Below are 13,400 nucleotides of genomic sequence, written 5' to 3' on the forward strand. Positions count from 1 at the left end.
TGGAATAACTATGTACTACATGATCAAACTCCATTACTGACCTGCTCATCGGACAAAATCCGACTACCTCTCAACGTCGGCAACTCTAGCGGAGTCAACGTGCAACCATGGCCAGGGAGCGGTGGACTGTTCGAAGGATTGTCCCATAGAAGAACCTTCTCCTCGAGGATGCATGGAAGACCAACAAGCATGGCATGTTTAAGCAGCCTCTTGAAAAAGTTGGTGCAGGAAGCACCGAGTCTTGCGGCAACGTCGGATCGGCGTGCGATTTCTCCCACAGGATCGTCGTCCAAGGTCTCCCAGCCCCGATGAGGAGGAGAACTGCCTGGCGAATCCATGGGAGCAGGGACGAACTGCCTTCTCTTCGAGTGGGGGGGGGGGAACTGGCGAGGAGGAGATAAGAGCGTAGTAATTGTCGTGGTTTTAAGTCTGACAGTAATGTAGGGGGGTAGGTATGGAGAGGCAAGATCTTAGCTATGGAGAAGTTGTAAGCACGCGATGTTTATGAGTTCAGGCCCTTCTCGGAGGAAGTAATAGCCCTACGTCTCGGAGCCCAGAGGCGGTCGACTGGATTATGCGTGTATGAATTACAGGGGTGCGAACCCTTTACACTGAGGAGGGGGTGGCTTATATAGAGTTCGCCGGCCCCCTCCGGCCCTCAGTTATGCAGGGTTTAAATACATTAAGGTCGGGCGTTACTGGTAACGTCCCTAATAAAGTGCTATGATGACCATAAAAGCTACTTAATAACCGACCGTTAGCATGCGGAGTGCCTTTAGGTTTCCTGGCCGTCGAGTGGTTTGGTCTTGGTCGAATGATCGCTTCTTGGTCGAGTGTCTTCGAGTCTGTCGAGTGGAACACCTCCAAGTCGATTGAAAGGTGATTTCTTCTAGAGATGTCCTTGGGTAGGGCAGTTTGGACAGGTCCATGACCCTACCCTAGGTACATAGCTTCATCATTAGCCCTCGAATGGATCGAGGTTTGAGTGGGGAAGGAGTTGAGAATTTCCCCGACTCATTTTTCATGCCATGAGCATATCTGGTTTCGGATCAATGAACCTGAGTGATGACAGCAACTTCCTTTTCAGTCGCCTTGATCCATTCTTAGTTTTTTGTCGAGTGAGTTTCTTTACTTGAAGGGCTACGAGTGACGGTGTGGAGGAGATCTTCGCTCTGACAAGTTGTTCTGCTGCCCGCAGATTTCACGGGATCTGAATTTTTGGAAGCGTGCGGGACGGGGGAGGCCGCAGTAATCGGATGGGATAGGGCAGAGCCTCCTCGATCCCCGCGCCACCTTTTTCGCCACGTATTGCGCGCGCGATTGCTACGGGATTTGACAGGACTGCCCGGGCCTACCAGTCAGCCACTCGGAAGCGGCCTCATATAAGACGTCGGACCGGGGTCTCTTGAACAGTGCGTCCCCATTATCTCTTCTCCTCCTAAGGCTCCTTCATCGGCTCGCTCTCGCCGCAGTGCCACCGCTCCGTACGCGTCTTGCCGGCGACGATGGGGATGGAGAAGACGGCAGCTCTGGAGCAGGCAAAGAAGGCGACGGCGAGGTCGAAGGGGAAGGCGACCAGCCGAGGCGGATCCTCCTCGCGAACCGGCGTGCCGAAGGGCTGGATCAAGGGCGACTGGATCCGCTCGACGATCACCCAAGAAGACCTCGACGACCTGGCCGAAGGAGGGCTGATCCCCTATGAATCGGCGCGGCTTCCGGGGAAGGAATCCGAGCCGCAACCTTGGGAGGGTGAGCGCGTTCTCCTTGCCACCCACGTCGACCGTGGATTTTCCTTGCCTCCTCACCCTTTCTTTTGGGGATTTCCGAACTTCTTTGGGGCACAACTCCACCACTTCACTCCCAATACAATCGTTTATCTCGCTGCTTTCGTTTCTTTGTGTGAGAATTTCCTGGGTTGTCGGCCTCACTGGGGCCTTTTCAAGCACATTTTCACCTGTCGCTCCTAGACGGTGAAAAAGGCCAATCTGAGTGACGAGAGGACCCAAGTGATTCAGATGTGTGGGGGTCTTGGTGTTCAGATGAGAGGGAAAAGTTCCTTTCCGGCCATGATTCTTCCCGACTCAGTTTGCGGATGGCAGTCGACCTGGTTTTACTGCAAAGACCAGTCGACGCCAGGGCAGTCGACTGGCCTCCCTCCTTTCACCATGGACTGGGTGAGGAAACCCTCCCCTTTGAAGGTGCTCCCAGAGGAGAAGGCCCAGGTGAGGGTGCTGGTAGAGCGAGTGGTCCAGCTTATCCGTGACAGGGTCACTGGTATGGATCTCTCGGAGGTCTTCCTTCAGCGGCGCATCCAGCCTCTTCAAGCCCGAGACCATCCAATGTGGATGTATTCGGGTCTTGAAGACTCCACTTGGATTCACCCGGAGGAGGTCGATGATGACACACTGGAGAAGTGGCTGTCGGGCATGACCGGAAACAAGGACAACCCCAGGGGAGCCAGGAGAGTTCCTCCATTCGACCAGTCTCACATGCCAGAGAAGGTCCGATTCTGAGCCTTTGTTTGTAATATGAATTCGCTCGCGCAGCTGCCGATACTGAGTTGACTGACTTTGTTCTCCCTACTTTCTTTCAGGCCATTATTGAAATGTATTCAATGCCCAACGGAGAGCAAGAGCAGGACCCGGAAGGAGAGGCGAGCGGCGGCGACAGTGGCGAATGGGATTCTGACGGTGGAGGGGACGAAGAAAGCGACGACCCAAGTGACGAAGAAGAAGTCGAGTCGCCTCCTCGCAGGGAGAAGCGGTCCAAACTTGACCAAGAACGACCGAGCGCCCGTGAAAAGGCGATTGCTCAAGCTGGTCAGTCTTCAAAGCGTCCTCGGACCTCTTCGCCAACTCCGACTGAAAAAGCGTCGAAGCATCCCAAAGTCGCAGAGCCGAAGCTTCGAAAGGCTTTGCCGAAGATTAAGATTGACATCCCCGTCGCTTCTGCGTGAGTGTCCCCTTTTATCTTCACTCAACGCCCTGTGCTGTTTGTTTTTCTTGTTTTAACCGGGCAAACTTTGGAACTGGCAGCGCTGCTACTTCCGGGACCTCAGCTTACAGGGACGATGATCAGGTGATGGAGGACGCGGTCACTTCTAATCTGCGTATGATTTCTGCCATTTTGTCTTTATTTTGGTCGATTCAACTGCAATGTGTACCATTGGGTGATGTGATTCTGTCGATTGAACTTTGAACAGCCCCTAACATTATTGACCTCCCTGATGATGATGAAGAGCCCGAGAGGCCTTTGACGAGGAAAAATAGGCAAGCTCCTGCGAGCGAGGTGCCACAATCGACGCCGAGGGCGAAGCCAGTCGTTCAGGACGCTGGTGATGCCAATCGGGGTTCTGTTACCTTCGTCGTGCCATTGTCGAGTACCTTGCCTTCTTTGTCGACTGCTCAGGCCCCTATCGACCCGCCTTCAGTTTTTGCGACCCATCATGTCCTAGAGGACGAAGTGAATGCTGCCAAGGAAGCCATACGCCAGGCGGGCATTATGATGGAGAAGATGAAGACGGTGCGGGACGCCAGCCAGGCCGCCTACGATGCCAGCTCGGCTCTGCAGAGCAATGTTCAGGTTAGTTGGTCACCGCTTGTTCTGTTAGGATATGCTATCTGAAGACTTTTTCCGAAAACCTTTGCATCTGTACACCCACTGGGTGCGTCGATTGAATTTTTGAACTAGCGGGGGCACGCTGAGTGCACCCACTGGGTGTAGTCCCCAAGACTACAGTGGACTGCTGGCAGTCGACTATAGTCTTTGTATTTTGTAGAGTGTAAACCGAACTGGTGGTTTGTCTCTTCCACTCGGTCTGGTTGAGTGGGATCAGAACCGGTGGGGGCACGCCATGTGCACCCACTGGGTGTAGTCCCCGAGACCGCGGTCGACTGCTAGTAGTCGACTATGGTCTAAGTTCTACTTTCTCTCCCTTTTTTTTACCTCCTGCACTCGACTTCGGCGGGCTGGTCGAGTGGGATCAGAACAGGTGGGGGCGTGCAAAGTGCACCCACTGGGTGTAGTCCCCGAGACTATGGTGGACTGCGGGCAGTCGACCGTAGTCTTAGTACTTATTGTGTTTGTCGTTTTTCGCTGTAAAATAACTTCTCCTCTTTGATTTCAGAAATCTTGTGATCTTGGAGCTCATTTTGCTGACTTGGAGAGACAGCAGATCCAACTGAACCTTGACTTGGAGCTGGCCAAGACAGAGCTGCAAAAGGTCAAGGATGGCGCCACTGGTAAGACGAGTTTGTCGACTGGTCTGTCTTAGGCTTGAGTACCCTTCCGCTCTTTCTGAATCAAGCATCGTTTCTTTGCAAAAAAACTGAGAGAAGCTCGGGCGAAGAAGGATCAGGATTTGGCTGCTGCTTGAAAGGAAGCTAACGATAGAACCGCTCTGGCTGAACAGAAACTGGCTTCGGTCGGCCAGTTGGAAGAAGAGAATACCAAGCTGAAATATGCTCTGAACGAAGCCAACAAGGAGTGCTCATGCTGGAAGAAGGAGAACCTCAACCTGTGCGAGAAGATGGAAGGCATCGCTCACAGGAGGGACGATCTGGAGAGCTATGTGAGGAGCCTTGCCAAGAAGTTGTTCATCAAGCTTGAAGGTGCACATTTTGTTCCGACTGATTTTTTTTGTGTTGACTCGGCGTATGAAAATTGACTTATCCTTGGATCGTGAATGCAGAGTTTTGCCAGAACTTCGAGGAGGAGACTGGGCGGATCGAACCAGGTTTGGATCCAATCAATTCTCCCGTGAAAGATGAAACTGCCATGAATCTGCTCCAACTGGAATCCCGCATCGACGGTGTCGTGGACTACTTGGCTCGACTGAAGGTTGCCATGTCACAGATCAACCCGGCACTTTGGCCAGAGGCCACGCTCCAAAATGATCTTGAGTCCCTGATGACTCGACTTAACGAAACCCTGACCGAGTGCAGGAGTGGAAGAAGTCTTCTGCCCGGTGTGGCGCTGATGTGGCTCTGTCTTTGGTTCGTGTCCACTTCAAGGAGGTGTGACAAGATAAACTGGCAGCAATCAAGGTCGCCAACACCCAGAAGCATGACTTCCGAACTTTTATGGAGACTTTCATCGCTGCAGCCACTCGGATCACCGACGGCGTTGACCTGGACGAGTTCGTCGAGCCTGCCAGCCCTCCTCCTGCGGAGTGAACAAACTTTTATGCCTCACCTTAAATTTGCCTCGGAATGCCGAGTGGTTTTTGTAACCGTTAAACTCTTTCGGGCTGGATGCCCGAGCACTTCGATCTGCGGTCCAGAACCTTAAGGATTTATCTGAACTTGGTTTATTGTTGAATATCTTCATGAATCCCCCGTCTAGTGGAAATCGTTCTTCATTCGATACAACTTTTGTATTTGTGGCGCAGCTCCGAAGGAGAAGGTAGCAGTCGACCTGCACCTCGTCGTCCTTGCGGGTCGGCGATGGAGCGCTCGTTGTATTTGTGGCGAAGCTCCCCAGGAGAAGGTGACAGTCGACCTGCACCTCGTCACTGCAGAGTGGGATGTGTCTTGTACTTAGGCGAGTACTTGGACTGCAGCTAAGCCCCCGAGTGGGAGGGTCATTCACCACCCGGTAGGATTTTCAAATACTTAGGCGAGTACTGGACTGCAGCTAAGCCCCCGAGTGGGAGGTTTGCTCACCACTCGGTAGGATTTTCAAATACTTAGGCGAGTACTGGACTGCAGCTAAGCCCCCGAGTGGGAGGTTTGCTCTCCACTCGGTAGGATTTTTTCAAACTTAGGCGAGTGCCGGACTGCAGCTAAGTCTCCGAGTGAGAGAACTTAGGCGAGTACTGGACTGCAGCTAAGCCCTCGAGTGGGAGGATTGCTCTCCACTCGGTAGGATTTTTTCAAACTTAGGCGAGTGCCGGACTGCAGCTAAGTCTCCGAGTGAGAGAACTTAGGCGAGTACTGGACTGCAGCTAAGCCCTCGAGTGGGAGGATTGCTCTCCACTCGGTAGGATTCTTTCAAACTTAGGCGAGTGCCGGACTGCAGCTAAGTCTCCGAGTGAGAAAACTTAGGCGAGTACTGGACTGCAGCTAAGCCCCCGAGTGGGATGATTGCTCTCCACTCGGTAGGATTTTTTCAAACTTAGGCGAGTGCCAGACTGCAGCTAAGTCTCCGAGTTAGAGAACTTAGGCGAGTACTGGACTGCAGCTAAGCCCCCGAGTGGGAGGATTGCTCTCCACTCGGTAGGATTTTTTCAAACTTAGGCGAGTGCCGGACCGCAGCTAAGTCTCCGAGTGAGAAAACTTAGGCGAGTACTGGACTGCAGCTAAGCCCCCGAGTGGGAGGATTGCTCTCCACTCGGTAGGATTTTTTTCAAACTTAGGCGAGTGCCGGACTGCAGCTAAGTCTCCGAGTGAGAAAACTTAGGCGAGTACTGGTCTGCAGCTAAGCCCCCCGAGTGGGAGTATTTCTCTCCACTCGGTAGGATTTTTTCAAACTTAGGCGAGTGCCGGACTGCAGCTAAGTCTCCGAGTGATAAAACTTAGGCGAGTACTGGACTGCAGCTAAGCCCCCGAGTGGGAGGATTTCTCTCCACTCGGTAGGATTTTTTCAAACTTAGGCGAGTGTCGGACTGCAGCTAAGTCTCCAAGTGAGAAGACTTAGGCGAGTACTGGACTGCAGCTAAGCCCCCGAGTGGGAGGATCGCTCTCCACTCGGTAGGATTTTTAAATACTTAGGCGAAACGGGTTCACAGCTAAGCCCCCAAGTGGGAGGCTGGCTCACCACTCGGTAGGAAATTATTTTTACAAACTTAGGCGAACCGGATTCGCAGCTAAGCCACCCACTAGGGGATTTCTTACGCAAACAAAACGCAATGACAATCGCTGGGAAAATTATAACGCTCTTGTCTTTGATAAATAAACAACAGGAGTTTTTTTTCTTATTACATCTCATCTGAGTGAGAATTCAAGTATAAAAGGGGCGGAGTAGCTCCGCATTCCAGGCTCGTGGCTCATGAATCTAGCGATCGACATTATAGAGGTGATACGCTCCATTGTGGAGGACTCTGGTGACTATGAAGGGGCCTTCCCAAGTAGAAGCGAGTTTGTGTGGTTTCTGTTGATCCACTCGGAGGACTAAGTCTCCTTCTTGGAAGGCTCGACTCTTCACATTTCTGACATGGAATCGATGCAAGTCTTGCTGATAGATGGTTGATCGGATCATGGCCATTTCTCTTTCTTCTTACAGGAGGTCGACTGCGTCCTGCCGGGCTTGTTCTGCTTCTTCTTCAGAGTAGAGCTCGACTCGAGGGGCGTTGTGAAGCATGTCACTCGGCAAGACTGCTTCGGCTCCGTAGACCAGAAAGAATGGTGTTCTTTCGGTCGATCGGTTCGGGGTCGTCCTCAATCCCCAAAGAACTGATGGAAGCTCATCTACCCATGCACCTGCTGTGTGCTTGAGATCGCGCATCAATCGAGGTTTCAGTCCTTTAAGAATTAGGCCGTTTGCTCTTTCCGCCTGTCCATTCGACTAAGGGTGAGCGACCGAAGCATAGTCGACTCGTGTGCCCTGAGAGGCGCAAAAGGCCCTGAATTTGTCGGAATCGAAGTTTGACCCATTGTCAGTGATGATGCTGTGCGGAACCCCATATCTGAATATCAACTCTCTGATGAAACTGATAGCAGTGCAATCATCAAGATTCTTGATAGGCTTAGCTTCAATCCATTTGGTGAACTTGTCGACTGCTACTAGCACATGAGTGAAGCCGCTCCTGCCCGTTTTCAGTGGTCCAACCATGTCCAGCCCCCAAACAGCGAAGGGCCAGACGAGTGGAATGGTTTTCAGAGCTGACGCGGGCTTGTGCGACATATTGGAGTAATACTGACATCCTTCACATTTGTCTACTATCTCTTTCTCCATTTCATTTGCTCTTGGCCAGTAAAATCCCGCTCGGTATGCTTTAGCCACAATGGTCCGAGAGGACACATGATGACCACAGGTTCCTGAGTGGATATCATCAAGGATCATCTGACCTTCTTCCGGTGTTATACACTTCTGACTGACTCCAGTCGCGCTTTCTCTATACAACTGTCCCTTTATGACTGTAAAGGCCTTGGATCGACGGATGATCTATCGAGCCTCTTCTTCGTCCTATGGGAGTTCTTTCCTTAGGATGTACGCGATGTAAGGTACTGTCCAGTCGGGAGTGATGACCAAGACTTCCATGATCAAGTCGACCACAGCTGGAACTTCAACTTCAGTCGGATCCGTGGCACTTTTTGGCTGCGGGGCCTCTTCAGTGAAGGGATCCTCCTGAACTGATGGTGTGTGGATGTGTTCCAAAAACACATTGCTGGGAATGGCTTCTCTTTTGGAACCTATTTTTGCCAAATCATCAGCTGCTTGATTTTCCAGTCGGGGTATGTGATGAAGCTCTAACCCCTCGAATTTCTTCTCCAGCTTTCTCACTGCATTGCAATAACCAGTCATGGCTGGACTTCTGACGTCCCATTCCTTCATCACCTGATTAACCACCAAATCTGAGTCGCCATAGACCATGAGGCGACGGACGCCGAGTGAAATGGCCATGCGCAACCCATATAAAAGTGCTTCATATTCCGCCTCGTTATTGGAGGAATCAAAGTGGATTTGAAGAACATATCTGAGCTTATCTCCTCGGGGGGAGACCAACACCACCCCGGCACCGGAACCATTCAGCATTTTGGAACCGTCGAAGAACATGGTCCAATGCTCTGAGTGAACCTGAGTCGGCAGTTGTTGTTCAATCCACTCGGCGACGAAATCTTCTATTGCCTGGGACTTGATAGCCTTCTTTGCCTCAAACTTGATATCTAGAGGAAGGAGTTCAATCGCCCATTTTGCCACTCGACCAGTTGCATCTCTGTTATGCAGGATCTCTGACAATGGAGCATCGCTGACGACTGTAATGGAATGATCAGAGAAGTAGTGAGCAACTTTCTTTGTGGTCATATAAATCCCATATACAAGCTTCTGATAATGAGGATATCTTTGCTTCGACGGGGTCAAAACTTCAGAAATATAATATACTAGGCGCTGAACTTTGAAGGTTTTTCCTTCTTCTTCCCGCTCGACCGTAAGTACCATACTGATGACTTGTCCCGTGGCTGCAATGTAAAACAGCAAAGGCTCCTTGCTGATTGGGGCAGCAAGCACCGGCTGGGTGGAGAGTAGAACTTTGAGCTCTGCAAATGCTGCATCAGCTTCGGGAGTCCACTCGAACTTGTTGGACTTCTTCATCAATTGGTAAAGAGGCAATGCCTTTTCACCGAGACGAGATATGAATCGACTTAAAGCGGCCAAGCAACCAGTAAGCTTTTGGACGTCGTGCACTCGCACAGGACTTTTCATTCGGAGTATAGTACCGACTTTTTCTGGATTGGCGTCGATTCCCTGTTCGGAAAAGAGAAAACCGAGTAATTTTCCGCCAGGAACTCCGAATGTGCACTTTGATGGATTAAGCTTGATATCATACCTCCTGAGGTTGGCAAAGGTTTCAGCAAGGTCAGTCAGCAAGTCGGAACCCTTCCATGACTTGACCACAATATCATCCATGTATGCTTCCACATTCCGACTGATTTGAGTGAGCAAACACTTCTGAATCATCCTCATGAATGTGGCTCCGGCATTCTTGAGGCCGAACGGCATGGTAACATAACAGAAGCACCCGAATGGAGTGATGAAGGCTGTTTTGATCTCGTCAGGTCCATACAGACGGATCTGATGGTACCCGGAATAGGCGTCTAAAAAAGACAGTCGCTCACATCCCGCAGTCGAGTCGACTATCTGATCTTTCGGGCAGGCCCGATTGATATGTTTAAAGTCAATGCACATGCGAAGTGACTTGTCCTTCTTGGGGACCATGACAACGTTGGCGAGCCACTCGGAGTGGTAGATTTCTCGGATGAACTCTGCTGCTAATAGCCGAGCCACCTCCTCGCCAATAGCCTTTCTCTTCTGGACGGCGGACCGTCGGAGATGTTCCTTGACAGGTTTTACTTTTGAGTCGACTCTTAGGCGGTGCTCAGCCAGCTCCCTGGGAACACCCGGCATGTCAGAAGGCTTCCATGCGAAAATGTCCCAGTTCTCACGGAGGAACTGGATGAGTGTTTCTTCCTATTTGGAGTCGAGTGTTGTTGACAATGAGTTGGAGCAGCGCTGGGATCGGTCAAGTGGATGTGAGCTATCTTCGTTTCGCCAAACGACTGAAAAGTTGATTCTCTAGCGGGCTTCTTGGCTCGCAACAAATCACTCGGGTCTGCGGTCTTCTGGTATTCCTACAGCTCCACCACTGCCATCTGAGCATCAGCGATCTTTGAACCTTTCTGAAAACATTCTTCCGCTTTCTTCCGATCGCCCGTAATAGTGATCACACCTTTGGGGCCAGGCATCTTCAATTTGAGATACACATAACATGGTCGGGCCATGAAACGTGCATAAGCCGGCCTGCCCAAAATGGCATGATAGGCACTCTTGAAGTCTACAACTTCAAACATCAACTTTTCTCTGCGGTAATTCTTGGAATCACCGAAAACCACATCAAGAGCAATCTGGCCGAGTGATTCAGCCTTCTTCCCAGGAATGACTCCATGGAAACTCATGTTGTTGGTACTGAGTCTGGACATCGGAATGCCCATCCCTTTCAATGTCTCAGCATATAATATGTTCAAACCACTGCAACCATCCATCAAGACTTTGGTCAGTCGAGTGCCTTCAACAACTGGGTCGACCACCAAAGCTTGCCTCCGAGGGGTTGCGATGTGCGTTGGGTGATCGGACCGGTCGAATGTTATGGCAATCTGAGACCATTTCAGATAACTGGGTGTCGCCAAAGCAACCATATTCACCTCTCGGTTGATAACTTTTAGTCGACTTTTACTTTCAACATCAGCAAAAATCATCAGGGTGGAATTGACCTGGGGGTATCCATCATCACTATCTTCCTTGTCCTCAACTTTGTCCAACTCCTTTTCCTTATCTTTGGGCTGCTTGCCCTGGAACTGCTGGATCAAGAGTCGACACTGTCGAGTGGTATGTTTCGGGTAAATGAAATTGCCCTCTTCATCTTTCTTGGTGTGGACGAGACATGGCAAATCCAACACATCATTTCCGTCCTGGTCTTTAACTTTCTTGGGGTTCCAAGGTCCTTTGGGTTTCCCTTTAAACTTTCCTTGGGTTACAGCCAAGGCTTCCCTAGGAGCAGCTGGCTCGGCTTTCCGTTTCTGTTTCCAATTGGAATTTCCTCCGGTTTCTTGGGCGACTGACTTGAGCTTGCCACTCCTGAGTCGATCCTCATCTTCACCATTAGCGTACTTGGTGGCAATCTCCATCATCCGATTCAGAGACATATCTCCGGTCCAACCGAATTTCAGATTCAGTTCTCTATACTTGACACCTTCTTTGAAGGCACAGACTGCTTGGTGGTCAGGAACATTCTCCATCGTGTGATGTAACGTGATCCATCTCTGGATGTAATCCCTCAAAGTTTCATTCGGCTTCTGCACGCAAGACCGCAGTTCCGTCAGTCCTGCCGGTCGCTTGCATGTTCCTTCAAATGTGGTGACAAACACTCGAGCAAGATCTTCCCAAGTGTAAATGCTGCTGGGTGCTAACCGGTTCAGCCATGCTCTGGCCGAGCCCTCCAGCATGAGAGGCAGGTGCTTCACGGCCACTTCGTCATTGCCGCCGCCAATCTGGACGGCCACTCGGTAGTCTTCAAGCCAAGTATCGGGCTTGGACTCACTAGTGAACTTACTGACTCCAGTCGCCAACCTGAAGTTGGGAGGAATCACAGTGGCCCTAATGGCTCTAATAAAGCACTCTGGCCCCGAAACATGTGCTCTGCTGCTGGTAGGTGCATCTCTATCATGACCTTCTCGGTGAGCTTTGTTCCTGTCGACCAAACCTTGAACGAGAATGGATCTCGCATCAAAGCCTGGCTCCCTGGAGTCGACTGGAATCCTTCACCCAACACTACGAGGGCGCCTGTCATCATGATGTCAAGGCGCATACGACCCGCTCCTCGGGGGAGGGGTGGGCACTCGACGTCGATCGTCACGATCGAATCGGTGATCATATTGCTCACGGTTCTTGTACTGATTACGCCGGTCCCCACATCCCTCACGCCTCGGGGGTGATCTTGGGCTATGAGCCGACTGGACTGTGTCTGCAGCAATGGATCTGCTGTGAATCCTGTTCCGTGACTGAGAAACAGCGGAATTCTGGTCTCCTGCTGCCCGGAGTATCGCTCTGATCTGCAGCAAGCCTCTGCCAGCTTCCGACTAGGAAGGCTGAATTGACTCTACTATACGGGCTACAGCTGCTAAATTCTGAATCGGAGTTCGATATACCTACGGGGGCGGAAAGAGCTGACGTCGACTGGATTCGGGAACCCATTGTCGCGCACGCTCGTCGAGTGCTCGTTGGAGGTTCTCCAGTCGAGTGCGCTCGGCCAAGTTTGCCAGGCGTGTGCCCTCCAAGGCACGAGCCTCGGGGGTTTCTCCGACGATAGAAGTGCGCAGCGCATCCATGTTCCGGCGACGAAGTTCTTCTCTCTGCAGCGACGTGAGAGGCTCGGGGAGATATTCCTCATGGGGATGCGACGGGTCGCCTCCACCCGTGCCTCCGTCGGTGCAGGGAAAACCGGGAGGACTGGGTGGTCCATCGACCATCAGAACCTCCGCCGCCGGATCACTACTGTCGCACTCGGATGCGGTCTCCGTAGAGCCAGTCGACGGAGCGAACAGGCCGTAGAGGGATTCATTGGGCTCGATCACCGCGACTTGAGGGGTGGCCAACTGGCGTGCCACCGCGTGTCTCACCCACCGCTGAAGTCTCGACCGACTGGAGCGCTTGCGCCGGCGGGAAACGGGGAGGGAGGACAACATAGGAGCCGACCGGTAGGGGGTCGACGGTTGCCGCAAGAGAACGCCGTGGACGCACGCACTAAAGTGCATTGCCCCGCGGGCGGGGAGTGCGTCCACGTCGAGCGGAGCCTCCTGAAGCCAAGCGGAGTCGTCGGCGATGAACGTGAGCGCGCCGAGACAGATCTCGCGGCCCTCCACCAAAACTCCGCCAGAAACCATGATGATTTGGATCGGAAAAGATTGCAACTCCTCCAACAAATCGCTAAAACACCGGCCCCACGGTGGGCGCCAACTGTCGTGGTTCTAAGTCTGATAGTAATGTAGGGGGGTAGGTATGGAGAGGCAAGATCTTAGCTATGGAGAAGTTGTAAGCACACGATGTTTACGAGTTCAGGCCCTTCTCGGAGGAAGTAATAGCCCTACGTCTCGGAGCCCAGAGGCGGTCGACTGGATTATGCGTGTATGAATTACAGGGGTGCGAACCCTTTACACTGAGGAGGGGGGTGGCTTATATAGAGTTCG

The 13,400-nt window shown here is 51.9% G+C and overlaps 1 protein-coding gene across 1 annotated transcript; it reads left to right on the forward strand.

Annotated features, from left to right (window-relative positions):
• The first annotated feature begins 2,605 nt into the window (after positions 1–2,605).
• Positions 2,606–3,624, forward strand: LOC147985390 (uncharacterized). Its single transcript, XM_087541543.1, has 3 exons — positions 2,606–2,952; positions 3,036–3,109; positions 3,203–3,624. Exons 1-3 carry the CDS (start codon positions 2,606–2,608, stop codon positions 3,622–3,624), a joined length of 843 nt encoding a protein of 280 aa, XP_087397669.1.
• Positions 3,625–13,400: the final 9,776 nt, after the last annotated feature.

The sequence above is a fragment of the Triticum urartu genome, chromosome 2A (assembly GCF_056163025.1).
Source record: "Triticum urartu cultivar PI428250 chromosome 2A, HENAU_Tu73, whole genome shotgun sequence".
NCBI lineage: Eukaryota > Viridiplantae > Streptophyta > Magnoliopsida > Poales > Poaceae > Triticum > Triticum urartu.